The sequence below is a fragment of the Neopelma chrysocephalum genome, unplaced genomic scaffold, assembly GCF_003984885.1.
Source record: "Neopelma chrysocephalum unplaced genomic scaffold, ASM398488v2 Primary Assembly neopelma1_70, whole genome shotgun sequence".
NCBI classification, from domain to species: Eukaryota; Metazoa; Chordata; class Aves; order Passeriformes; family Pipridae; genus Neopelma; species Neopelma chrysocephalum.
Genome location: NW_020897730.1, coordinates 478,796 through 506,177, shown reverse-complemented (window position 1 = coordinate 506,177; position 27,382 = coordinate 478,796). Strand labels below are relative to the sequence as shown.

Below are 27,382 nucleotides of genomic sequence, written 5' to 3'. Positions count from 1 at the left end.
TTTGGGGTTTTGCCCTGCTGTGGTATGGGCCACTGGGGAGGTTTGGTGTATTTGGGACACATCTTGTTCCTTGTTGCACAAATCTGCTGCTTTGCTTATTCACATGCTTGAGTTGCACTGGCCATTTCTAAGGCAGTTTGGAAGCCTGGGGGAAATTGCTTTCAGGTCAAGACCTGCTTTAGCCTGTGGTGAATTACTGCGCCTGGGTTTTAAATCTTTGCAAACAGAGGATTATGGTGATGGTAAATACTAGGTAGACCTGGGGATTGCCGTACTGCCAGATGAAGGGAGCATGGCCTTTCCCTTTAGCAGATAGAGCATGATGGATGTTAAAAAAATAAATTGAGATACAGCCTGGGTTGTATCTTAGATACTATTTCTCCTTGATTTATATTTCTGCTTGGATGCTTCTCAGAGTAAGCAGTATATTTCTTGCTTAACCTCACAGGGCCTTTTCATTCTTAAATGAGGACAGCGTGGTAGGTATGACCAATTGCCAAGAGCCCTGGATTAGTGCAAGATCTGCAAAAAATTCAGAGCTGCTGTACGGCCTAGCATCTGCTTGAAACACAAATGCCAAGTGATGAGCATGTTTGAAATGGCGAAGCTGCGCTCCCATGCCAGGCAGTAGCTGCTGGTGCCTGGCTGTTCTCTGGGTCTCTAGTCCCAGTGGTGGCTTTGGGGGCTTAAAACAGAGCAATGCCTCCTGCTCTCAGCAGCCCAGTAGTAGCCAACAGCCTATCCTGAGCATGAGGGAGTGAGGAACCGTAGTGGTGGGAAGGCTGGAGTGTGGGCACTGCCCCGGTGACACCAGCCTGATGGGAAACCCTGCCCATAGGCATGGCAGATGCAGGCAGCAGAAGGTGAGGGCAGGCAGGGCTTGTCCTCCTGCCTGCAGGAACTGGGCAGGAGGAAGGATGAGGGCCTGGTTTGCTAATTGCTGTGGAAGTGGTGGTGACAGGCAGGTGTAGCCTGCAGGGAGCTGTAAGGGCACTTGTTCATGATGAGTGGGGCCGAAACAGGTTGACACAATCCAATTAGTGCCGAGTGCTAAGCAACCTGGCCAATTTGCTCTTGGCTTTTATAACACATATAAATAGCGGTGGCATTACATAATGCCACAGGGGATGGCTCCACTCCACTCACAGTCCCTGAGGAGGGCTGAAGATGCTCATAGCTTTGCCTGTGGCTGGGGGAATCCATCTGATGGTCTGACCTGCTGCAGTGTTTGTGTTTGCTGCATTGTACTGGGCCTGCTGCAATCCATACAGCATCCCCAGATTCACATGGGACAAACAGCCTTGACAAGGCACATCTCCTGCACCTTCTCCCAGGCAGCATCTCCATCCATCAGTCTCATGTCCTGCAGCGGAGATAGGTGACAAATTTGGGCAGAGGCTTGACCCTGTTGTTGAGCTCAGGCCTGGCCTTGGTAATGATGTTCTCCAGTCTCTCCTTGTTCTTGATTTCCCACTGCAAGTGGAAGATGCTTCTATGTCTGCATAACTCTCCTTATCTCTGACCACCAGCAAGAATAAAGTCTTCCAGGCTGCTGCAGATTACCAGCCGTGCTGTACAGGCAGGGCTCTGTAATTTCTGCCTCTGGGGAAGGCTGTGGCAACCTGCTGGGAGCTAATGGGCCTGTGCAGGTGATCCTGGAGGTGTCATGTGGCTGCCTGATGTCTGTAATGGGAATTGCTCTGGTTTGTCAGGCCAGGGATGGCTGCTTTCTGGGCTTGAGGTGGGAAACACTCATGGAGTTGGCAGGTTTTCCCAGTAGCAGAAGTGAGTGTGGGGTTTTGTGTGGCTGCTCCTGCAGAAGACTGGGTTGAAGTTGCTTCTTGTTTTTGTCAGTCATATGGAAAAACAGTCTTCTGGAAGGAAGGAGGGAGTGGATAGAAGCAGGAGGTCACCAGAAAGTATTGCTGAAGTAAATCATGCCTAAAATACACAGTGGTAAAGGCTCTCGTGATGGTTGAAGGTCAGTAGCTTCATGCAGAGGTTGCAGCTGGATTGGTTTTACCCTGACTTGGCTGAGTCTTGCCCATGGAGCTGAATGCTCACCATGCACCAAATCCTCGCGGGGAGCAGTTCGTCAGGTAGCCACTGCTAATCACTTGTTACAGTTTTGTCTTATATAGCTGACTTTCCCCCTTTGTGCTTTCAGAAATAACACAGATCATCCAGGTAGACTTGGACCTGAAGTACAAGACCAACATCCGAGACCTGTTTGATGAGTTTGACAATTTCCCAGAGGGAGCAGTCATTGGAATTGCCAGGGAAATGCAACCAGTGTACAGGTAAAGCTCCCTCCCTATGGGGATCAGGGTGTGGGCAGTGGGTGGCTGGTGTGTCTTTTCTTCAACTAGGGCTTCTAGGGCTAAATGGTCTTCCTGCTTTAATCCCGGCAGGGGAACTTAATGTGAAACTTGTAGGTAGGTATGAGCAAAGTGTACAGTGTTGCTGTTGTTTGTTTACTTGTTCTCACACACCGTCACAAGGCTTTCAGAGCCAAATTCCTGGTTGTTGGTGCCAAAATCCATACCTGAACTGTAGTACATCTGCTAGAGGCATTGTTTGCCCAGCCATGCCTGCTGAGGGGCTGTGATTGCATTCTGGAGCATCGGTGTGTGTGTTGGGGCTCAAGGGTTCGGGCTGTGAAGATTGCAGAGAGTAGGGGTTGAGTTTGGGCAACAATGAGGTTCTGGGTCCCTGGAGTGTGAGTGCACCTTCTGCTTCCCTCAGGGAAGGCCGAACTGACAACTCTGTTGGTGGCCTGGACTTGCAAGCATGAGGGTGACCCCATGGTCACTTGCTCTTCAGACCCTTGGTCCACCAGCCAGTGATTGGTGGAAGCTAACGGTGGGAATCACTCACTGAGGGGAGGCTCAGTCCTTCCCAGTCGTGGACCACTGGTGGGTTTCAGGGACACAGATATTTCCAGGCTAGCGCTTAAAGAAATTGGTTTAGTTTAGCCTGCATTATTCCAAGGATGAACCTCAGGTTTTGTTTTAATCCAAAGTAAATCAGATAATCAACTCAAGATGCCTTAATGGCTTCTCAGATGAGCTGAGTTTGAGCATCTGAGGTGACTTGGCTAGATTTGCTAATGCTAATGGAAAATTTCTTGGAGAAAGACAAAAAAGTTGAAGAGCTCTGTATATCTTTTCCTTCCCTACTGAAAGCCTGCTTCCTTACTGAACCTCCTAAGACATGACCAGCCGCACTCTTAGGCAAAGGCTGAGCTGCAAAGATCTGAAGCAGCCGTTCTTGTTTCATGTGCATCCGGATGGGATGAGGGTGGAGACAGAGAGAAGTTCATCAGCAGGGGATTGATGGTCATTAATGACCACCAGTCACTTCCTGGTAGCCTAAGTCAGCTGAGAGCGTGAGGTTGCTCAAATTACAGAAGTCACCACTGTTCCTGGGCTGGAAAAAGATATCTCTGTGTCCATATCAGAAGTGTCACCTCCCCTCTTGGTTTGTACTCTTGGCAAGGAGAGCTGGGACTAGAGGAACAGGGATGCTGAGGTCTTGTTTCCATAGCGTGGGAGCATGGAGGGCTCCTGTATCTGCTTTGGGTGTGCTGGCAGGATTTTGGTGCCCAGAATGGTAAATCCAGCCCCAGTTAATCACATCCAATTGTTAGAGCTTAAAGGGGGATGGAGGGAGCAGCCACAGCCAAGTGTGGCCGCGGGGCTGTTGCAGTGTCAGCCTCGGTCAGCGCTGCCCGGCAGGGCCGGTCCCGTTCGTTAGTGCTGCAGCCTGGAACAGGATAAATCAGCCGTTTGTTTGCCTGCAATTAGTCCATGGCAGAATCACTGTTTTCATCTCTGCAGGGTTTTGCATTATTTCCATGCATGACTAGGGAGTGGGGATGGTGTTCCGCTGCCTGGATGTGGTTTGTGGGGCCAGGCATGCCTGGAGGGGACCGAGTTAAGCTTTGGGGTGCTCTGCTGGAGAGCCATTCAGCATGGCAGGGGACAAGGCATGGGATCACGGGGCTGAGCGCTGAATACCTGACCCAAGCCACAGCCGTGTTCTCCCCCTCCTGCCGCCTGTGGTGGGGACAAACAAGCCAAGCAATAACAGCCCTCACAGGCTGCATTTTTGGGCTGAACTTTCTGTTGTTGCAGTTTTGACGTTCTGGGTCACTTTGGGCTATGTTGTACTTTTCTTCTTGCGTTGTTTTGATCTTTGTGTGAAAACAAGTTCCTGATCCTCCTTGTCGCCAGACCACCCGTGGCGGGGCGAGCCGTGCAAACGCCAGGCTGCCCTCCCGCCGAGCCCTGCGCCCCGCGGGGCTCGCACCTCGCTGCTAAAAGGGTTTCCAGACACAAACACGAACTGACAAAGCATGACTGTCTTTGTAAAAAAAAAAACCAACAAAAAACTTTGCTATTTTTATACTTTCAGCAAGATAAAAACGTGTTGTAGGTGTGAAATTATTGGTACCAGCTCCAGCCGTGTGGTTTACCACGTGCGCAGGCTTGAAGCATCACTTGGGAAAGGGGTTTTGGGTTGGAGGGGGGTTACGGGGTAATGGTGAGGTCTCTCTGTTGGCACTCATGTTTTCCTCCCTATTTCACGCAGCTCTCTGCAGCACCAGCTTTGTCCCAAAGCACTAAGAGGGTTTAGGGCGAGTTAGCAGAGCTGTCCTGAGCTTGCTCACAGAGCTGTAAACTCGCAGCCCTGGGGCAGGGTAAGCCAGTGTCTGGGAAGGGTCTGGGTGCCATGTTTCCCTCTCTGTAGCAATGGAGAAGATGGATGGAGATCAATTGACTTGGCTGTGTTGGATCCTTGTTACCTGCTTGGCCCATCAGAGAAGGCAAATGGGTGTGTTTTGTAGCTGGTGCCCTGTTTTCTGGGAAGCAGCACTGTTCCTGTTGGCTGCCTGGCTGCAGGCTGTACTTTCTAGGCACAGGTTGGGGCTGCAGAAGGCTTGGGCTGCAGCACTGCTGCACCGAGCAGTGCTGGGCACAGACGCTCACGGGAAACAGAGGAGAAAGAGAACAGAAAATCGGAAACGTCCCGGAGCCTGTCTGCACATCCTGAAGGTAGGGGAAACCTCCAGACAGCAAAACAGGATGGCACGGGAGTGTTTCCACTCGCTTGACTCATGCTGAAACAATGCCCGGCCACTGTTTGTCTTGGACAAATGCATTTCTCTGAGCAACAGGATCTCCTGGTCCTCCTGCAAGGCCAGCACTGGGATTTAACTGTTGCACAGTCTGGGCTGGCCTGTCCCTTGGGTTGCTCAGGGTGGGTCAGAGTGGCCTGTGGAGAGCAGTAGCTCCTGCTGAAGCTGGACATGGATCACCCTGTGGTGTCTGGCAGGGCGTCCTGGATGCAGAGGGGGAGGTGACAGGAGCCCAGGTCAGGTGCAGGAGGTGATCTGAGGTCTGAGGCCATCAACGTCAGGTTTACTTCTCTCCAGCTGTGGCAGGGGAAAGAGGCACTCTGTCCGTGGGTCAGGCATGTTGTCCTTCCTGCAGCTTTTGGATCTGATGTGTGATATAGGGTGTGGTCATCACCTCTGTGGATGGGGCTGCAGACAGAGCTTTGTCCCACAAGAGGCTGCCCCCCACAGTGGGTTGTTGAGGACACAGGTACTGTGCACTGGGCTCCTAGATGCCTGTGGACTTTCCATGGCAGTGCTGGATGCCTCCTGCCAGGCTGACATTTGGGTGTAGGCCTGCAGGCAGAGCCTCTTCCCAGGCTGATGTGTGCCTGCTCATATGTCTGCCTACACAGGATTCACACTGCAGCCAAGACTGGGAGCTCTGGCTTCAGTGAGAATGATTTTGATGGAAAGACTAGAATCTGCAGCTGAAGTTTGCATGGTCCAAAAGGCTTTCCATGCAAGGAAGTGCTTCTGCAGAGTCATAACCTTAATTAAAAGTCCTGTTGTCCCCTCCAGCATTTCAGCTGCTCAGCCATGCTGGGAGTGTCCTGCTCACCAGGCTACAGGGGGTGAGTGATGATGCTCTGTATAAATATTTATGTTGCAGAACCTGGCCAAATTGAGGAGCCCAGGCTCGCTCTCTTTAGTCCTGCTAAGAAATGTGCAGGCAAGTGTTGCAGATGCATCCTACAAGACAGTGAGCAGGTGGCCAGACAGGTCACTGTCCTCAGGGTGTGTGCAGGGTGTGTGCCTGGCCTGTGGAGTGGCTTAGCCGTGCTTCTGGCTGCGATGGGGCTGTGTGATGGCCGGGTGAAGCCTCCCCATTTCAAAGCAGCCCCAAGCTCCTCTCCTTGTGAGAGGAGCAGAGTGGGGAAATACTGCGGCACTCCCCAAAAATGTCCTGAAAACTCTCAGGTTACTAAAGGCAGAGCTTAAACCCTATTCTTACCGAGTTTCCTGGTTATGATCCCTCTAGTCACGCTGGTGGTGTGTGAGAGGAAGCAGGACAGTGGTATTGATTGCACAGCTGCTCTCGGCAGCCTCAGGCTGACCCCGGGCCACTGTGCCACGCCGTGCTCCCTGTTCCCATCCCCACAGCCGTCCTGGCCTCTTCAGCTCCTAAGCAGTGCTGGTGCTGTTATTGGCTCTGGGTGCCCACCAGCGCCAGCACCACCTGGAGCCCTCAGCACTGCCCCTTTCTTGCAATGGTCTGCTAGCAACAGGGAGGACCTAACCCACAGGTCCTCAGATGGGTGCTTTTAGCCCCTTGCTCCAGCTGGGGAGAAGGAACCTGCTGTGATGGTGCACCTCAGGAGAAGTCCCAGAGGTTCACAGGTCCAAGAATGTACATAGTTTGGGCTGGAAGGGTGGCTGCTGCCTCCACTCCTGCTGTTGGATAAGATCTTCACTGCTGTCCCCCGTGACAAGAAGCTAATTAAAGCTGGAGGCAGCTTGGGAATCCAAAGTACTGGCAATGATAAAAGTTTGTCCAACAGGAAAGGATATCTACATCAAAAGGACAGCTACAGACTACAAAGGACCGACACTTGGGTTCTTTTATGGCTGCAAGGCCATTTGCCTTTGCCTCTGCCTAAAACCTAGGGAAAGCTCAAACAGGACATTATTTTGTGGAAAGGAAAAGCTTTGTTTCCGTTTGAGATCGTGTAGGACCTGCTGTAAGGTGTGCTGTGTGCTCTGTCACACGTTTTGTTTGTTTGAGAGCTGGTGAAATAACCCTGAGAAGCCCATTAGTGAGTGGGAGTAGGACTGTGCAGCCTCTGAACGTGGCAGCACAGCACTTGCAGTGCTGGGTGTTTGCTGGGAGCTCAGCGGCAGCGGTGCTAAGTCACTTTGTCAGATGTTTGGAAGAGGAAAGGAGTTATCCTGGGCTGTGAGCAGGCTAATGCTGAATCCATAGCCAGGCCCGGCTGTCAGAGTCTGGGCTGAGACAGTACGTCCTGTACCTTCTCTTGGAATCTAAAAAAAACCCCAAAGTACGGCTGACAGCTGCGAGCAGGGAGCAGCTGGATTCCCTGGCTGCCGGTTGAGGCAGTGGTGGTGGTTCTAAGATACAGCAGTGCAGGTGGGCTGCTGCCTGGGATGGAGCTTTCCAGAACTGGAGGTAACCATCTCCAGCAGGCAGGTCCTCCCGCCTGAGTTTGTCTGGATTCATGGACTCCTCAACCAGGCAGGATGCCCTGATTTGGCGACTGTACTCTTTTCCAAGTGCTTTTGCCCTGGGGAAGCAAGGAGCTGGCTACCACAAAGGGCTCTGTGTTCCCCAAGCCCCTCAGTCAGTGAAGACAGGAGAGTTTGTGCCCTGGCATTTGTGCCATGGTGATGTAATTGCTGCCTGCCCACAGTCCTGGCAAGCCCTAGAACCAGTGCACTTTGGATTTGAAATCATTTCAAGATTTTGACTTGATTTGTAGTAAGTGCTGCTGTTCGACACATGGGGAAAACGGTTCTAGGAATTGTTTGGCAATGGCTGCCACGAAGCAGCCAAAATTACAGAGCAAGCAGAACCTGCAAGGAACTGGCAGCAGAATTAATTTCAGGAATTCAGCTTTACCTCTGATTAAAAAAATTATCCAAGGAAGTAAAGGGTTGTGTTGTTTACATCTGTGCATAACATTAATATGTAGGACCTGTTGCACTTATTCCCATTACCAAGCAAACTTGAAATGTCATTTAAAAACAATGAATAAATTGGACAAGATCTGACAACCACAACTGTGCATTGATTAGCACAAATGCTATTAGTAATATTAAGCAGCGGGTGAGCTTCTGTGAAGGGAGAGCATCTCCCCTGTTCCTGAGAGCCCCCTCAGCAGGCAAGGGAGGCCCAGGCCGGCGGCCTGCGCTTCCAAGGCAGGCAGGAGAACGCTGCTGGAGCAGAGTTCATTCACAGTTGTTAATGGAAATCTGCCATTTTGGCCATAATTAGGCCCACAGTTTTTAGAGTGCCCCTATGAACAGGTTGCCCCCCATCCTTTGCTGGCACTGACACGCACAGCCCATCGCTCCACAGCACCACCAGTGCCACGGGCGTTTGATCTGTAGAGGGAAGGAAAATGATGCGACCTAGACAGGGATTTATGGTCCCACCTCTATTCAGAGGATGATTTTAGCACCAGTGTGGGGTATAAAAATGTTAGGTGGTGAGGAGGGCCGCCCTTGAAAATCTGTGTCCCAAGGAAAGGTTTCACTCGCCAACTGTGTTCTCAAGTTGTCACTCATCATCTATTTAAATGTTCCCATTTTTGGACTAAGTCCACGCAGAAATGTCATCATTGAGAATCAATTTGCTGCTCTAAATACAGGCCTTTTAAAAGTTTGGCATGCAGGCTGCGCTGTAGTAGAGACCAGCACTGTACAGACATAATTTGTGCATTACGTGAGAAGTTTATTAAGGAATTACCGATGTCCTCATTGAAGAGCTCAGTCTGTCTGTTCTTTAGTGTTTTCTGTGTGAGGACTGAAGGTCCTGCCTGAGCTGCACCCTCACCCTGAACCCATCAGAGGAGCATCCTGGTGTCCACATCAACACATCCTGCCCTTTGTCCCGGGCTGGGAATTGGGGTTGCTTTGCCCCAGAGTGACAATTTTCCCTGCAGAGCAAGGGGTAATGCTGTGTTGGTGATGCCATTGCACATCACTGAGTACATGGTGCTGCCAGGAAGCATGGAGTTGGGATTTCCTGAATTACACAAGCTGCTCAGCTTCAGCTAAGGTGCTCTGGACCAGGCTGGTACTGAACCCAGTGCCTCAGCTCCTGAAGGGGTTTAGCACTGCACATGGAAAATAAGCAATTAGCAACAAGAGCCGCTTTGTTGCAAAGCTGCTGAGCTTGCCTGGCCGAGGTCCGGCAGCTCTAGGGCGGGTGGAGTGAGCTGGGTTTGGATGCTGCTCTGAGTGCAGCCCCGGGGCAGCTGCCTCTCTCCAACTGCAGCAGAAACTTGAAAAGGCCCACCTTCATTGTAGACATGGCTTTTGGAGGTGGGAGGAGCTGGAGGAAGGGGAGATGGCTTTTCCTGAGGGTTAATCCTGGTTGAACACAGTGATGGTAAGGGGCTGGCAGTTGCCTGCAACAGTAAGGATTAGCCAAGAGGAGAAGGGTGCAAGGAGGTTTCTTGGCTCTGCTCTTGGCCTTCTCTCTAAGGGCTAAGGGGTAAAGCCACCATCAGCCTATGAATGGACCATGCTGCCATTCCCATCACTCTTCCCTCCCCACTGCCTGCACCCTCTCCTCCAGGCAGGACTGAAGCTGCTGTCAGGGGACCCCCTCTGTTTGGTCTCTCTCTCCCTCCATTTCAAACACATCCCCCTGTCCCCATCAGGACACTACATACTTCCCATTGGGGCTCCCATCCCATCCCATCCCATCCCATCCCATCCCATCCCATCCCATCCCATCTGTCTCTGTGGCCAGCTCTCCAGGGCCCCACAGGTACCAGGCACTAACATGTGGGCAGCTTGGCCGGGGATGGCTCGGTGGGACCACAGTCAGGTGCTGTGTCCTCCTGCCCGCCCTGGGGGAGCCCTGGCAGCGCACGGAGCCCAGAGCACGGTCCTTGTGCCTCGTTGCTCATTGCACAGGATCCCCCGTGTCTGCCAGCAGCTGCAGCTGGATAATGCCGGCAGCCATCTGTGTTCTGGCTCAGGAACTGAACAGTGTATTTGGAGGGAGCAAGAGCGTGCACTTGTTGTTTTAGTTGGTGTTTGGGCTGGCAGGGCTGCTGTCGATGTGGCTCAGAGAGGGACAGCTGGCAGCCTGTGCTTCCCTTCTGTGCCAGGAGCCCCGTGCCCAGCTGGATGGGGCTTAGGGTCCCCCAGCCCCTGACCCCTGTGAGAGAGGTTTGGTGACAAAGTGTGTCCTCAAGGTGCTGGCCTGCTGCTGCTGCCTATCCTGCCCTTCTGGGCAGCTGGCCCAAACTCTGCCAGTGCTTGGCAAGAGGTAGAAGCAAACCAGTGAGCTCCAGCAAGAAGTTTACTGATTCTGGGACATTTATTACATCCAGAATCTTTCAGATTCTTTATCTTTGTGGCTTTATCCCATGACTGTTGCCTTTGCTCCCCCCATTGATGAGGGAGAAGCTGTGCAGCCTTCCTCCCTGGGTACCACACTGCATAGGCTCATGCAGTGCACGTGCATGGTGCACAGTGGCATTCAGAGACCCCACAGCCTTCCAGGAGCATCTTCTAACCTCAGCCACCCTGGGTCTAGCCCAGCATCTCATTTCATTTCATGTCTTTTTGACCTGGCAACTCAATTCCCCAGCTGCCTGCATTCTTGGAGGTGCAGCCTCATGACAAAGTTCCGCATCCTCAGCAGCAAGGCCAGCAGTGTTGTCTGTGGGGCCAGTGCTTTCAGCTTGCTACTGGTCACCCAGCTGGCAGTAACCCCTCCTTCGTGCCTTTCCTGCCAGCTAGAGCACCCAGCTGCTTTACCAGCTGTTTCCAGTTTATCCCAGGAAGTTGTCCCATAGCCCAGAGCTGAAGTGAACGAGTGGAAGATCAGGCATTTGGACAAAGTCTTCCCCCCACGCACTGTTTGTCCCTTGCTGTGCATGAAAGCAAGAGAAGGACTTGCAGAATACAGCTGGTGGGTGGAGCAGTCCCCTCTGCCCTGGCAGCTGATCCCATCGAGGCATTTTTAAGTGTGTGATGGCAGCTCTGTGAGCTGGGGCTCGTGACCGCCAGGCTGCGAGGCAGGGGAGGTGCGGCCGCAGCGCCCTGCGCTGGGCCAGCAAGGGAAGTCCCGGTGGAAGCAGGGTTTTTTATCTGGGCTGCCTGGGCCCAGCCTTTGAATGCTTGGAAATGCTCTTCTCCAGATGTTTCCTAGCACACGCCGGCTCTGTTTATAAACAGCTCCTCAAAGCAAAGCCTGTTGGGGCTGCAGGCGGGTGCTCGTGGCAGCAGCCCCGCACGGCTCCCCAGCACCATGCCATGGGGTCTGGGGCCACAGGTCACCTCTTTTCCCTCCCATCTAGAGGGGTCAGGGTGGTTAACAAAAGCCAAAAATGCCTCCTCTTCCTTTCCCCTCCCCTTCTGGCTAGCAGCTTCCTGCCCCGATGCATCCTCGTGGTGACCGGCCTCTCTGGGCTGCCTTCCTGCCCAGGCTTTCACTGCTAGGGGCACAGAGAGGAGGGCACCCTGGAGCCAAGGCTGCTGGCACACTGCCCTGCCTGAACTGCCTGTTCCAGGGGAGATCCCAGCCACTCCAGGGGCTTGGGCCAGGGAGATATTTCCATTGCAGCTGGGGCTCAATTCCTTGGTGATTGTCTCAGGGACACATCCTGACAGCACACTCATCAAGCCCCTTGGGTTTTCTCCCCCATGTTTTGCCAAAATTTGAGGCGGGTACCAAGGGGTGATGCCGAGCAGGACAGAGTGGTGTGGAGTGCAGGCTGGAGTAGCTGTTTGGCTGGTTGTGCTTCCCCAGATCCATCACCTCCAAAGAGAACAATGCTCTCCTAGGCACCACTCCTTCAACTTCCGGCTGGGTGCAGGTGCCTTTCAGCCACACTTTTCTCTGTCCTGGCCCCTGCAGGACAGCGCCAAACCCCTCTGTTAGAAGGACAAAAGCCAAGAAAAATCCAGGGTAAACAGCTGCTGCCAGCAGCCCTGCCAGAACACCTTTCCCTTGGTTGGCCTGAGCCCAGCACTGGCAAGGCTGTCGTGCAGGGCTGTGAGCAAGTTCCCGAACCATCGGCACTGCGGAGCCACCCACAGCTCATCACATCCTGGATCTCACCTCAGCACTGCTCCCTGGGGATGGCCCTATCCTCCCTTCCAGCCCCACTCCCCTGCGATCCCCAGGCACGGGCGGGAGGAGGACGGCCCTGTCACGCCAGCACTGGGAGGAAGGGTGGAACAATTGCTGCTTGTCAGTCTGTCTCCTCTTCCTGCAGAAAAGGGCACATTGCTACTTTCTTGTTATCAGCCTTCAACGAGTAATCTGCTGGGGAAAGGCATTGCTGGAAAATTGAGTCATTTGATACAGATCTTGCTTTTGCTCTGCCATGGCCTGGCAATGCTGAGGGCTTGGTTGCTTGCATTTTCCTTATCCTGGGTGCTTGCAGTGGCTGTAATCTCATCTCTTAGCTTGGCCAGCGTGTGTTTGGAGGTGAGAACATCAAAAGAGTCAGCTTCACTGCTGTGGAGCTGGAAAGGTGCCCCACTCTGCAGCACTGCTCACCCTCTGCCTCCTGTCTGCTTCCAACTTAACTTTTTGGGCATGGGAATGGCTTTCTAGGCACTGCTAGGCAGAAGCAGAGAGAGCAGAGTATGCAGAGGTGAGCTTGAGCCAGTTGTGTTCAGATTCTTGGACCTGAGCACCTCAGGAGGCTGATTGGTGCACAGATGGGGCTTGCTCTGCAGGCTGAGCTTCCCTCTAATGCTGCATTGGGAGTGCTTTGCCTTGCAACTCGTGGATGCTCAGGAGCATCCATGAGTAGTCTTTGCCTCTCCCCAAGACACAACTGCTCTTTGCAGAGGCAGAGCCCTTTTTTCCCTTCCCTGCCCCTTAGATCCAACAAGCGCTGCTGCCCATGGGATCCAACGAGGCAGCCCATCCTCCAGTCCCCTTTCCCAGGAAGCATGGATATGACTGCCCAGAAACTGAGCTCTCCTTCTGTGGAAAACTGGCACTTGGAAAAACCCTTTCCATTCTGAATCAGGTGAAAGGGAGTGGTGTAAAGACCCTTAATGAAACAGGAAATATCAGTGCTTTGAATCTAAAGCATCTAAAGGAAAGTTGTAAGGAAGTGATGCTGCATGATGGTTGTGGTTCTCCAGATCAGGAAATAAAAAATATGTTCACAGTTTACATCATTAACGAGGCCACTTTAAACCTTTGGGTTCTAAATCTGCACCATCTACCAACAAATTCTCGTTGCCTGGAACTGCATGGAAACTTTGGTCGGTGTCTGACAGATTCAAAGAGGAACCAGTGGCAGGCTTGGCTTCTTCTTTCTAACAGTGTTTCTCCTTGACATCTTCACAGCAAGGTGTAAAAGAACCTTGCTGTAACTTTCCCTTAAGTGTGAGGGCTGGAAGGAGATGGCAGTGCTGGCAGCCCTGAATTGTCAGATGGTGGTGGGGGTCATAGGTCCCTCCTGCCCTCCTCGAAACCGCAGGCTTGGACAGCTCTCAGGTGCTCAGCTTTGCAGCAGAGGATGCTGCTTGAGGGGAAGAAGATTTTCAGACTGAGTGGGAGTGATTTTTGGGGACAGATTCAACCCCAGGTAGTTGGGTAATAGCATGGGATGAATTCAATTCCTGCAAGTGGGAGCAACCAGTGTATGTATGGTGAGGTGTATTCACTGCCCCAGGGCTGAGGAAGGAGCCAAAAACATTTTTGGGCTGCTTGCTCAGGTAATCAAAATTTTTCCCATTTGAATCCACCTCTGCAGTTAGTTTTATTTACTGCTAGACTTGCACCACTCTCTTCTCCTTGGCAGCTGGAAATTAGCTGGTGAAGATTGCGTCTGCCAGAGCTGCTATAGCTGAACCTTCCCAGGGCTGCAAGTGCTGAAGGCACTGCTTGTTTAGCTAATGAGATGTTGCCACTGGATTTCTCTTTTTATTTTTATTTTGAAGAAGTATTTCTGACACTCAGATATATTTCAAGTCTTCTAATTGCACAGCCTCAGACTGAGGCCCATCTTTGATCCGGAGTTTCCCCATAATCAAATAATAATAATGCTGTCAACTCTGCTCTTGAGATCCCATTAACTGCAGGCCTTGCAGTTCTGGTGTGTACCAGCCATGGGGACACTCCTGGTGGTTCACCCCAGACACTGGGGATGTGGTTTTGTCTCCCCACACAGCCGTGTGAGCAGTCACACGATCCTGTGTCCAGCTGGCTCACCAGAACGATGCTGGTAGAAACAAAACGGGCTTTAGGATGTGGTAAACAACGTGGTTTGAGGTCTGGGCAATATCCTGTGCAGGGGGACGGAGAGAAAGGCAGCCCACAAAGCAGTGGTTTCTCCGAGAGGCTGGGTGCCTCCAGACAGAAGACAGGCACTGCAAGATCCCTTGGGTGGGTGGTAGATCCTGTGCTGTGATCCAGACCTGCCCAGACTTGAGGTAGCTGCTCTTCAGGCTGCGCTCCCTGACTCCCCTGTTCCTGTTTTTCCTCTCTTTCCAGGCACACCTTCTGGCAGTATCGCCGCGAGAACCCCCAAACCAAAGTGGGGGAGCCCCCTCCTGATGGGCTGCCAGGCTTCAACAGTGGTGTCCTGCTCCTGAACCTGGAAGCCATGAGGCAGTCCAAGCTCTACAACCAGCTGCTGGAGCCCACCATGGTGCAGAAGCTGACAGAGAAGTACCACTTCAAGGGCCACCTTGGGGACCAGGATTTCTTCACTATGGTGGGGATGGAGCACCCAGAGCTTTTCCATGTGCTTGACTGCACATGGAACCGGCAGCTTTGCACGTGGTGGAGGGACCATGGATACAGCGACGTGTTTGACCAGTACTTCCAGTGCAAGGGTGAGGTCAAAATTTACCATGGGAACTGCAACACCCCAATCCCTGAAGACTAGAACACCCACCACCCCTGGGAGCAGCTCTGACTGCAAAAGCCTTAGTGGCTGCACCAGCAGTCCCTCGGGAAGGGTGACCTGTTGCATCCCAGGGGAATCTCTGGGGATCCCAAGAGCGTTCAGTATCCCACAGCCTGTAACCTCATCCCTTCAGGAGTTCAGTTGCTGGAGCAGGATATCCACAGTCACTCTGTCCAGATTAGCTCCTGGCTCTACTTGGGGCAAGTCCATGGTGCCTCTCTGTGCCACAGCTGCTGGGACATGGGGACAGCCAAGGGGCCATCAGAGCCTGCTGCCTTTGCCCATGGCAGGGTGCAGCTCCCTGGGTGCTGTGCAGCCTTACCTTGGACGGTCAGCAGGAGCCCACAGCAGGCACTTGGATTTTGTTTGTCGTTCCTCAGTGGCCCATTTCTGCACCTCATGCAGAGCACTGGTCTGGTCCCTCCGGAGAGCAGACACCGTCCTCAGGTCATCTTCCTTTCTAAGCATTCCAGAAAGGCAAGAAGGCTTTAAAGACTGAAAAACTGCTTTAAATTGGGTTACTTACAAACAAAAATTGAACGCTAGATGAGCTTTAAAGCCGTCCATTGGTTCTTCTTAGCAATAAAAGCTTTACTGCCTTGTCCTAGAAGCGTTCAGTGAGCGTGTACCAGTACATTCATTTTTCTAGCTTTGCCTCTAACCTTTTGTACAGAAATAAAGCTGCAGATGTCAGACCTGCTCGGCTGTTTTTTATGGCACAACTGAAGTCCTGTGCAATAGGAGGTTTCCTGCTTTTATCATGATTAAAAAGTAGCTGATGTGTATCTGCTGGGCAGTTGAATGTGCTGCCCCACATAGCTTATCCCACATCTGTTCCACCCAAGTGATGCAAATAAACTGGCTGGCATACAAGCTGGATTTTTAAAGATCATCACCACCATAGCTGGGGTAGGTCTGGAAGGAGCTGGGAACTGCCTGTGCTGTAAATGAGCCTCAGGCATGAGCATCCTGTTCCCTAAGTAAATGCTGCCTCAGTGAGCCCGGCCAGCAGGAGTGAGCTCCTGCACAGGTCTCTGTCAGGAAGGTGCACAGCACATTAACCCACCTCCAGCCTGGCTTTTACACCCAGCCTGCATGTGCCTGTGTGTGTCAGTGTGTGCATCTGTGTGATATGCACGTGCAAGAGAGAGGGATGGGGACCTAATTATGGCTTAACCTAAAAATGGTGCACACCGTGTCTGGCAGGAGTGTCCTGGGCTCCTTCCCCTGTGCCCATGAATGAACTTATCATTACTGAGGGAGAGGCTCTTCTCCCTCGAACTGATGTGCAGAGTCATGAGGCTGTGGTAGGGCTGCAGCCTGACCCTGCCCTCTCTGATGTGCTGAACCAATCCCTTTCCAAATAGCACAAAAGCTCTGCTTTGAGTATTTTCACATCCCTGGGGAAGGAACAGCAAAGAGGGGATTAAAGGTGAGGGAAAGAAGCAGTACCCTGCTGTGTTAGACTCACATTTTCACCAAAAAACAAGGTGATCCAGCCTTGCTGTGCAAGGCAAGGAAGCCCCCCAGGGTGCTGGTGGGCAGGATTTAGGGTGGGAGATGCACCAGGATGATGCACCCTGAAGGACAAGGGGAGTTTGAAAGTGCCTCAGGTGGCCAGAGCTGCTGCTGTGCCCAGAGAGCACATGCTGTCCTGGGAAGGGGACTTTGCTCTGTTGGTGCCCACTCTCATTTACGAGTGAGCTGGGCAGGGACATTTCCATGTTCTGCAGCCAGGAGCCACCCACCTCCCCTCTGTCCTGGTAGTGCCACACTGCTGTCTTGTGCTTGCTGGGCAGTTTCACAGTCCCATAGTTGGCACTGGTGCTTTGTCACCATCCTGACATGTCCTGGGGCCCCTGCAATTGCCCTGAGCAGCTCCTGGAGTGCCCCATGTTCGCAGTCCCTGCCGTAGTTGGGATGCTGCTGCAAGGACTCAGCCCTGCTCTGGCTGGTCAGGGCACATGGGTGGCACCAGTGACACACAGGGCCTCACATGCCAGGGTGGGACCTTGCCATCAATTTGGAAATGGCCATGCTGGAAATACAGGCCAGGTGGCTTGTGTCACTAGCACTGGGGAGTGGTGGGGTGATGGGCAAACAGGGCTTTACCAGTGGCTGAGCAGCTTTGGGGTGGCTGTGGATGTCAGGGCTGGCCAAAAAGCACCACGGTGGGTGCCACAGGGTGACACCTTGGGAGCCAGGGCTGCATGGGGCCAGGTGCCCCCCTGCCCCACAGCCACCCCTGGAGCTGGACCAGGTGTTAGGCATCCTCCACCTGAAGACAACAGGGATGCTTGCCACAGTGCTGGGAGCACTTTTCCCTCTCCGTGGGGTTCCAGGGGCTGTGATGGGGGTACACCTACCATTGTGGCCCCAGGCTGGAACCTTTTGTTGAGGTATTTTTCCAAAAATAAAGTCCTTTTTTTTTTTTCATTTTTTTCAGAATGGCAGTCCACTGGGAAACTCACTGCATTTTTTCAGCTATGAAAACCGTAGTTAAGTGAAACATTTAATTCAGCTTCGATGGTTTTCCCCAGGCACCACAGACAGCCCAGTGGCACAGCTCCCACACAGCAGTGCCTGCCCCATCCAGACCCACATGGTCCCCAGGGCTGTGACTAAGCACCGCAGGCAGCACGGACCCGCACGGTGCTATATATAGACCCTGCACGTAGCCAGAGCCGTGCTGCCTGTGTAATTATCTCCCCTTCATGCCCTGCTGATTGCAGGCACTAATGAGCTCAGCTGCAGAAACCGCAGTGGCAGCCTGGGGCTGCCAGCTCAGCCTTTTCGGAGGGTGCTGCCACAGGGGCTGCTTTGGGGCAGAAGCAGAGATTGCTGTGCTTGGCCAGAGTGGCAGCATCCCTGAGGGCACCGCCTGCTCAGGAGCCTTCACCCCCCACAGGCAGTTCCTGCACTAAGTGCCCAGCCAGCTGGTGACTGCTGGGCCATCCCATGCCTTTCCTTCAGTGGTAATTCCTGGAAGAATAGGGACTTTCCATCCCCATCCTTCCTTGCCCTCCAGCACTGTCCTCAGGCATATGCTGCTCCAGGCGCAAAAGCTCAGACCCGAGCATCCCCTCCTGGTCCCTGTGACGATGGCCTGTGGCCATGGCAGCCAGCACCAGCAGCTGCCAGCACAGGCACAGTGAGAGATGCCCAGGAAGCATTGAGCAGCACCGGTTTGCCCGTAGGCACTGGGGGTTTGCTGCAATGACCCTGCGGCAGCAGCACTGGGACTGACAGGCAGCTCCTGGTCCCCAGGGCACCATGTCCTTGGGCCAGCGGTGGTCCCCTGCCTAAGAAGGGGCCTCTGCAGACTCCAGAGCCTAGTTATGGGTTGGTTGGAGCCCCTCTGGAGATGTGGCAGGCTAAAGGCAACCCTGGGTGAGTGGCAGGTGGGGACACGCTGCTGTGACACACAGTGCTGGGGGCACACAGCTGTGGGGAGCAGGAGACCAGTCCCACCAGCACAGGCTGGTGGCAAGGGATGGGACCATGCCCCACTGGCCATGGGCCTTACACCCGTGGGAGAGCTGCAGTGGCCCCAGCCAGGGCCTGTGGAAGGGCACAGAACTCCTCCATCATGCCTGTTGGCTTCCTGCTCCTTGTCTTCTCACCTGCTGGCTCACAGCAAAGTACTACTCATGTCAAAAGCCCCGTGTTTTTCCAGGATGGAGAAGGAGATGGGAGAGCAAAGGGGTCTCCTTGAACTCTTTGTAGAAGACCAGGCTGTGGAAAGCAGCTCTGTAGCTTGAGCTTTAGGAGAAAATTCAAGTTCTTGTATCATTCAGCATTTGTGAGAAATTGCATATAGAACAAACAGTATCCCTGATTTTCTGTCCACCGTGCTGGAGCTGCCTGTGATTTTTGCTCTCCTCTCTTGCATTTCATAACACCATCAGTGTTTATTCTCTTACTCATTTGTACTTCATTCCCATTTGAAACGATCAATTGTTGGTATAAACTCACCTAGGGAGCAATTACTATGAGCCTAACCCAAACAGGCTCTGGGGTGCTCCATTAAGCAATATCACCACCCTCCCTCTCTGCTGATCCCAGAGGATACAATATTTGCTTTTCAGCTCTCTGCTATTCATACCCAGCGCACTTGGGTCAGTGTGCCAAGAATAACACAAACCTTAACAACGGGCTTCAGCGCTAAGATGGAGTTCCTGACTTTGCGAAACAAAACAAAACAAAAAAATAAAAAGCCAACCTATTATTTTGCCTTTGCTGAGAAATGCCTGGCAGCAGCAGAGCAGGCGGGTGCCAGAACCACCCCTCTGCCTTGGGGTGGTGAAATCTGCCCTGATGGACACAAAGAGGCAAAAGAAAAAGAGCAGTAAGCCTGGGACACAGGTCAGCAACTGCTGGCTTTTCCTTTTAATGCAGATTTTTACTAGGTTGCTGCATTGTTTTTTGAGCTTTTCCTCAAAAGCTTTGCAGAACCATGGAGGGACATATTCCCAAGCACCTGTAAATATTTCAGCCAGGCTTTCAGTAGCTCTGTCTCTGACCATCATGAGCCTCTGTGGCTTTAATTACTAATTGCAAAGAAATTGCTGCCCAGTCCTGTTAGCCTTTCAGTGCCGTCAGGATTCACTTTGTGCAGTTCTCCTCTGGAAATTATTTATTCACCAATCAGCTGCTGACCAGGGGGAGCGCTTGGAGCAAATTACCTTCCTGTGGTATTTCATTGGCATTAGCTGTATTGTATCTAAAGCCTCAGTGTTAATTTAGACAATTTGCCTATCTGAAGGAAAAGCTGAAAGAAAGCAGAGTCTGGAGCTGCCAGAATGAGCTGCAGGTCTGGCCCTGCTGGAGGCTTTGGCATTGCCCACCAGTGAGAGGATGCTCAGCAGTTTACAGGGCATTCCTGAGAGCCAGATGTGTCTGTCCTGGGGTGTTCCTAAGAGCCAGATGTGGTTTTCCTGGGGCAGATGTTGCCGTTGCAGCAGGTAGGAAACCACACCTTGGGGCTTCAATTCCCTTCCGAACACATGGGCACCTTCAAACTCTTTCTCCTGGCTCATTCCTGATGGATTTGGCATCCTGTAGCCCTGGCAAGGCTCTTATCCTCAGTGCCATCCTTCACCAGCAGAGCCCCAGTGACAGCTTCTCCTCCTGCTCCTGCTCAGCCATCGTTTAGCAGCAATTTATGACCCTGCTGGTGACAATCCTAAAGCTGTGCAAGCCACAGGCTGCAGGCAGAGACCTGCTTACAGAAGGCACTGCATGGAGTGTCTCCATTTATCACCTACAGATGTCTTGCTCTTAGTGCATTTTGCGGCTGTTGAAAGGTTTGGGGCCTTTGTCACAACACATCCCCTCCTTGGAGCTGGTCAGGATAAACAGACACTTTCAGATCCTAAGGACAGTATCAGTTTAGGGAATAAATTGCTTATGGATGCCCTGTGGCACATGGCGGTCTGGGCAGTGTGTCAGAAAGAAAAGGTGTAATTTTTTTTCCTGCATGCTTCTTCCTTTCAAACTCATTTTTTTTCTGTGCTGGAGGACTTCTCTGGCTGCCTTGGGAACACAGCAAAGACGTGCCCTTCCAGCATAATCTGCCAAGCTCAAAGGAGAGGGAAATTTTATACAGAGTGCTTAAGAACACCAGCAGCAATAGGGAGAAAAGTGAATGGGCATGTGGGATTGAGCCCCTCAGCTGTGGAATGGGGGCTTGGAGAGCTGTCCAGGTAAAGGATGTTCAGCTGAGCTGACAGGCCCTATGGTCCTGCAGTCAAAAACCATTATCTGGAAAATGGGGGATAATGGTGACGTGGCAGAACCTGCCACTGATGCTGAGCTGTTCAGGAGAGGGAAATATAGAGCTGATGTGAAGAAGTGCAGAAAATGTGGCTGATACGGAGCAGTAGGTAGTAAAATGGGAATAAAATTCATCATTGATAGATGCTGGGTAGTGCAGGTGCAGAAGGGCATAAGCAGAGGGTACGGGAAGAGCACTGGAGAGCAGGAAGGTGATCTGGGAGGTATCACAGTTCCTCACTTTGCTGAAGCCAAGCACCCACATGCAGGGGGGACCAGGGTGGGATTTCCCTCCACTTGCTGCTCAGGGGGCACCCGCTGCAGCAGCTGTTCCATGGGCACAGGACAGGAGAACTGCCAGTGCAGAGCAGGCAGATGGACCACATGACCGTGCTCTGCCTGTGTATCCCTGCAGGCTGCACTTACAGAGTCACAGCTCCAGCCTTGAAACCATCCTCGGACTCCACTCCATCAGCCCACTGGAGCTGGAGCAGAGGCTGTGCTGGGCAGAGCGTTGTGCATCAGCTGTGGGGAATCATCCCCAGGGATTAAAATAGCCTTCAGATTATGGACAAGGACGGTGCAGTTGAGGAGAATCAGCAACGTTCCCGCCCTCTCCTGGGAACAAACAAAATTTTGCAATTGTGCAGGATCTCAGCTCAGCGGTTTGGGAAACTCTCAGTGCTACAGAAAAGGCAAAGGTGTCCAGCAGCAATTTTTGTTTGGTAATTGGAAAAGATGTCCTGGCATTGTAAACCACTGCACTCCACAGAAGGCAAACAGCAGTGCCTGGAGTCCAGCAGGGCTGGGTGTATTCCAGTTAAATAATGGGAATTAACTGTAATGCCTGTGCAGAAGGCAAGGAGGATGCTAGTCCTGTGCCGGTGTTCAAAGGCACTCCGAGCTAGTGGCTTGACTCCCAAGTTGGGCAAAAGGATGAGAAAACTGGTGTAAGATTCACTGGATAGTAAATTTTCCAGGTCAAAAATATTTGGCCTGGAAAAGATGCAGGAACAGATCTAGAAGAAAATTCCATATGATGGAAGAGAAACTGGAGGCCAGCACACCATGCCTCTGCTGACACACCAGTGTTTCACATTTTCAAAGCAGCAGATGCTGCAAAAATAGGAAATACAAGAAGTCAGCATTATTAAAGCAAATGTAATTAAATATCCTATCATGAGTCACTTACTTGTAAACCTCAAGAATTTTTCAGCAGATGCCACTAAATTTCTTTCACCAGTCATTGGTCTGGCAAAGTTTTACCAGCAAAGAACAAGGAGGATGTAAAATCACAGTGTTTCATCTTCTCCTTCCCTTAAGAGCTGTGTATAATAGGATGGATTATCAAATAATCAAATACGGGAAGCTTTTAAATAATGCTGAGCTAAGTAGGGAGTGCCAAGGCAGTCATACATTTGTCATAAAAACAGAGTACCAGGTTCTTAATGAATAAATGTGTCAGATGGATTTGGGCAGGAGCATCATGCAGGCTAGTGAGGGCCAGTAGCGTCACATACAGATCCTGAAGAATGACTCTGCAGTCTCCAGTATGAACTTACTGGTGTTTTCAGTTCTGCAGCTCCTCCTGCCCGTTGAGTTTCTGTGGCCCGTGCTCAGCCAAGCCTCCCTGTGAAGGGACCGCATTGTCCTGATTCTAGAAAGTAAAAAGAAGCAGAGGCTGTCCAACACTGTCCAACATGGGGCCTGGAGGTATTTCAAGGTTTTCTGGCTGTCCTTTCAGCTGCCAGTCCCAAATGCCCCAGACTAGAAGGGATGGGAGGCTGACCTGGGAGCCAAGTGTCCTGGGGTGCTGTGGGTCCTTTTCCCTATTTCATTTTCATATCCCTCACAGGGGAGTGATGCCCACCCTGCTCTGGTGGGATGGGCAGTTCAGCAGGAACCCAGAGCTTCATGTGCAGGCTGGGAAGGATGTGGTGCAGGATGCTGGGGATATACCTATAACAGCACCTGGTAGGGTGCACATGAGTACCTGGAGCAGCATTGGAGGGTGTCAGAGCATGTTCTGGGGACACCTCCTGCAGTCAGAATTCCTCCTGGAGGTGCTGCAACACTAGAAAGCCAAGTCCTCCTGCCCCTAAAGTCACATCTAGGACAAGACATGGAGTTTGAAGTGCCACCACACTCAGCAGAGCAGGAAGGCCGTGGGCAGACATGAATTAAATATACTGGCCTGGGCTACATTTATCCTTCTCAAAATAACTTTGCTTTTTGTGGACCCACTGTCTGAAAACCATAATTGATACTGTCCAAGCGCTCGAGCCCTTTATAGTTGGTTGTAGAATAAAGACCTTCTGGTACTGCAAGAGCAGGCACGGACCCGACCAAAGCTGAATCAGTGCTGTGGCCACAGCAGGGCTGGGCTGAAGGAGGGGACGCTTGTGGCCCCACACACCCAGGGATGGCATTTGTCCCATGGGGCCCACACTGCAGGCACCCTCTGCCATAAGCTGTGATGTCCTGGGGTCCCAGAACTGCCACCAGGGTTGCCCACCGGCACACTGCCCACCACGTGAGCATGCACTGAGCTCTCAAGGTTCTTCCTACAGACCATCTGGGCTCAGACTGTAAAACACAGTAAAACGCATGCTAATTTTTCCAAATTCCAGGTGTGGGGAGCACAGGTGACCCATTCATTTTGCTTACAGCAGCTGGAGGCTTTGAGGCAGTGTGGTGCTGTTAAGGAGGTCCCCTGGCAGAGTGGTGTGCCCTGCTGCTGCCCAGTTTTAGTTAGAGGCAAGTTCGTTTGCTTTTTTCTGATTTTTCCCTCAGATGTCACAGTCTTTCGCATAAGGAAGATTGAACTGTGATATTTTTAACCATCCCTGTAAATAAAATATATGGTGCATTGTGGAAGAAGCTGCCAAGAGGCTCAGCTTGGCAGGGGAGGGGGCAGGGGCCGGCCCCAGGAGAGGGGAGCCTTTGCTCTGTGACACCTGCCTGGGATGGTACAAACAGAGCTGCAACACCAGGTGAGACAGCATTTATGCTGAAATGATAAATTGTGCTGAGAAAGATAAATCAGTGGATTCTGATATCTGTAGCATAGAAATGATCCATTGCCAAGGTTGCACACACAGTGTTCAGGAGCAGTTCAGGAGCAGTGGGATGGGTGCAGTGGGCACTGCCAGGAGGGGATGCTGCCCCTTACCCACATGAGCCTCCCTAGGACAGGGGCACAGAGAGCTGCACCCTCCTTGTTGGCTTTGGAGCTATGTTGAGCTCCAGGGGTGAATGGGTCTGGGCTAAGGGCGATGCCAAAGGCTGCTTTGCTTCCCACTGCTCTGCCTCTGGAGCATGTCCAACGCAGGGGCTGCCTTGCAGTGCGGGCTGGGCAGCAGCACTGGTGGCAGTCCAGCGTTGTCAGCTTCTCTGCCCAGTCCACCACCCCTACCCTGAGCCCTCACTTCGCACACAAGGAAATGTCTGAGCTGGGAAACATCCCCAGATCATCACAGATGGCAAAGCATACAGATAACTGGCTTGTCAGGGCACGCCTCTGCTTTTCCATGTTCTCAGAGACAAAAAAATTAATTCTCCCCTGTAATCCCAAAATTCTTTTGATGATGAGAAAAGGCAATTGAAAAGTTTTGTTGCATAACCTTCAAGATCAAATGATGATTTATTTAGAATGTGCTTTGTGCTGTTACACAGCATAGAGGCTCAGCAATTAGCTGGAAGCAAATATTCCTCCTAATTTTCCATGAGCGTGTCATTAGGATAGTGTCTCACCACTTGAAAATTATCATTATCAGCTGCAAATATTGCAGAAGTTCAAACCATTTGCTTGTAGTTTTCTTTTTATATTTTCAAATATTGTTAATTCAATTTCATTGCTGCCTTGGAAATCATCAGGCAATGGTTTCTTCTCCTTGCAAACTGCCACAACAAACAAGCATTGGAAATATGCTGATATTTCTACAGCTGGAAGTATCAATGGCAGTCAGAGGAAAATGCCCCTTTCAAACAAATCTTTAATAGTTTCTTTTCTGGATGAAAGAAGAAGGTATTGTATTCAAAGCACATAGCTTCTGTCTGCTGCTCATCTCCATATATCCCACAACCTTCAAAGAGCTCAGAGCCACCAGCAGCCATGCCCAACAATGCTAGCAAAACTAGGCTCCTTATTGCCTTCCAGCCCTTTGAACTTCTGCAACAAACGAGGGGGATTTGGTGGTGGCAGATATATGTTTTTTCCATAGCTGGGGATAAACATAAATCTCTGCCATTCCATTTCCCTGTGTGGATTGACAGGGTGAAGTGCAGAAACCTGTGGTAACCTCACTGGGCAAGCCCAGTCCTGACCACAATGTTCTGTCATGGGCTCTCCCTGTGCAGAGTGGGTCAGGATGCTGTTCAGTGCAGCAGGAAAACTGCCACCAGGGTTTGTGCGGGGCTTGTGTGCAAGGGTTTGGGCTTCCCAGCCTGACTCCCATATTGCGTGCAAGGTCCCCTGGTGCCATTTGGGACTGCTCTCCTGCAGTTCCTCTGCTTGCACTGGTTTTCTCTTTGGTCAAACAAAGCAAATTTTAAAGAAAAGGGTTCCCCTCACATTTTCTTTCTGTTGCCTGTGGCTGGAATGGCGTGGGAAAGGCTGTGGAGTCACTTCCCATCCCTGTGCAATGTCCCACCACAGGGCAGAGACATGGGTCAGCTGTCCCATACCCCTTGCAAACAGGCAGAGGGTGTTTTATTTTTTTTAGGAGAAAATTTGGTCACAAAATTAGCACTTTTAGCTCATTCTCAGCCCCTGGGGCCAGTGCCAAGCCTGTGGGACCTCTCTGAGCACTGCTGTTAAAAAAAGGAGCAGGCAGGTTCCTGGTCCCCAGAAAAACCCCATGAGAAAATCCATGATGGCCTCCTGGCCTGTGGGGTAGTTCTTGCTGGGGAATGCTGCAAATCAGGCTGAGAACATGCTGGGGTGGTTCCCAGAATTGGGGACCCATCTCCTGGAGCTGAGCTCCTCAGGGCTCTGTGGTGGAGGATGGAGGGAAGCATCATCCCTTATCTCCCCCATGTCCTCCCCTCTGGGAACAGCACATTTTGTCCCACAGAGTATAGTGTAGTGGACTGGCAAAACTCATTGCCCAGCTGATATGGAAACTAATTTTCTAGCAGCATAAAAATTGTGTGTAGGGGAGAGTGTTGCATGATCTGTGTTTGATGGGAAAAAATTGGCTTCAAATAGGGCAAAGATCTTTGGTCACAGGCATTTGATAGAAATAAAGGTTGAGGAGAGAAGTATGAACAGTGGCAAATGTTTCTCACAGAAAGGACAGTTAATCCTGGAGGCCTCAGCTGTTTCTCTTCATTCAGAATGATGCCAGGTGAAATACCTGCCAACCACGTCTTTAAAGCCTTGAGAGCCTGAGAGGAAACTCGGAACCCGCTGCTGATTTGTAGTAAGTCCAGTAAACAATTTCATCCCTGAAGAAACACTTTCCATGTGTGTTGCATGGAAGGTTTTGCATTGAGAGTCTGTGACTATAAATCAAAAAGCAAAATAAATCAAGAAATGGTGCTTTATTCTGCCTGGTCAGGTGAAAGCCCCAAACATTGGCCATTCCTTCCTCCAAGACCTTGCAGTAACCAGGGCTCCTGTTCTCCACCATATATTCCACATCAGCTGGGCTTTCTGTGTGGATTTATGTTCACACCTTGTGAACCTATGCCCTCCAGGGAAAAGTGATAACATGAAAGACAATGCCTGCTGGCAGCTTGTGCACTCACCAGGAGGAGGCATGAATTCTCTCCAGTCATTATCGGTCACACTTATAATCCAGGAGGCTTCTTTCAAGATGTGGTGGGACACAGGTTTTTTGCACATTCAATGTTAAAAGGTAGTGTCAGCTTTCACAGTAATTTAAGGCTGGCATTCATTCCTGCCTTTTTCTTGCTTCCAAAGGGCATCTTTCATCTTTCTTGGAGGCTTATCATTAGCAGACATCATAAGCAAAGCCTTTAAACACCCTCACCGTCTCTCAGACCGGCTTCATTCAACACCTGGCCCAAAATGCAGAGTGTCCCTTTCGTCTGTGTGACGGGACATTTGGATGAAGGGAACAAGTATCTGAGGGAGGGCAAGCACATGTGGGTGTGAATTTGTACATGGGTGTGTGGGTATGTGGGTAGGTTCTTCATGCCATCCTCTCCAGCCTTTGAAGCCTGGGCAGTGTCCCGCAGGAGGGTGAGACGGTGCTCTTCCTGGCACATGGGCACACAGGGCTGTGCTGCAGAACAGTGTGGGTGTTTGCTCAGCATTTTGCTGGAGGAAGCTGAGGCAGGAACCCCAGGACAGACCTGGGGTGATTTGGGGGAAAAAATAATTAAAAAAATGTTAAAACTGAAGAGTGAGGTGCTGGTGGTTATTACCACAGGGCTAAGCAGCAGCTCACCACACAGCTGTGGCTTGGCTGTCTGTGCACCTTGGAGGAGCTTTTTGGATACTGTGGTCTTTGTTTTCCTCCAGCATGTGAGGAGCACATGTGAGGTGAGCCACGGATGGACATTTGACTGTGTTTTTTCAAAACCATTGCCAGTCCATGGAGTTTAAAAGGGAACCATGCTCCAGCGGTAGAGTTTTCCCAGCCCTGGCACTGGTGGGACC

The 27,382-nt window shown here is 51.6% G+C and overlaps 1 protein-coding gene across 2 annotated transcripts in view; it reads left to right on the top strand.

The window, feature by feature from the left end:
- Window positions 1–20,063, top strand: part of XXYLT1 (xyloside xylosyltransferase 1) — a 37,610-nt gene extending 17,547 nt beyond the window's left edge. The window contains exons 3-5 of one of the 2 annotated variants that reach the window (XM_027685973.1): window positions 2,168–2,300; window positions 14,562–15,038; window positions 20,054–20,063. In XM_027685973.1, the coding sequence (XP_027541774.1) occupies window positions 2,168–2,300; window positions 14,562–14,958 (530 nt within the window). In that variant the 3' untranslated portion in view covers window positions 14,959–15,038; window positions 20,054–20,063. Of the gene's footprint in view, window positions 1–2,167; window positions 2,301–14,561; window positions 15,675–20,053 lie in introns of those variants that run through there. The other variant, XM_027685974.1, reaches the window with a different exon arrangement.
- The last annotated feature ends 7,319 nt before the right edge of the window (window positions 20,064–27,382 follow it).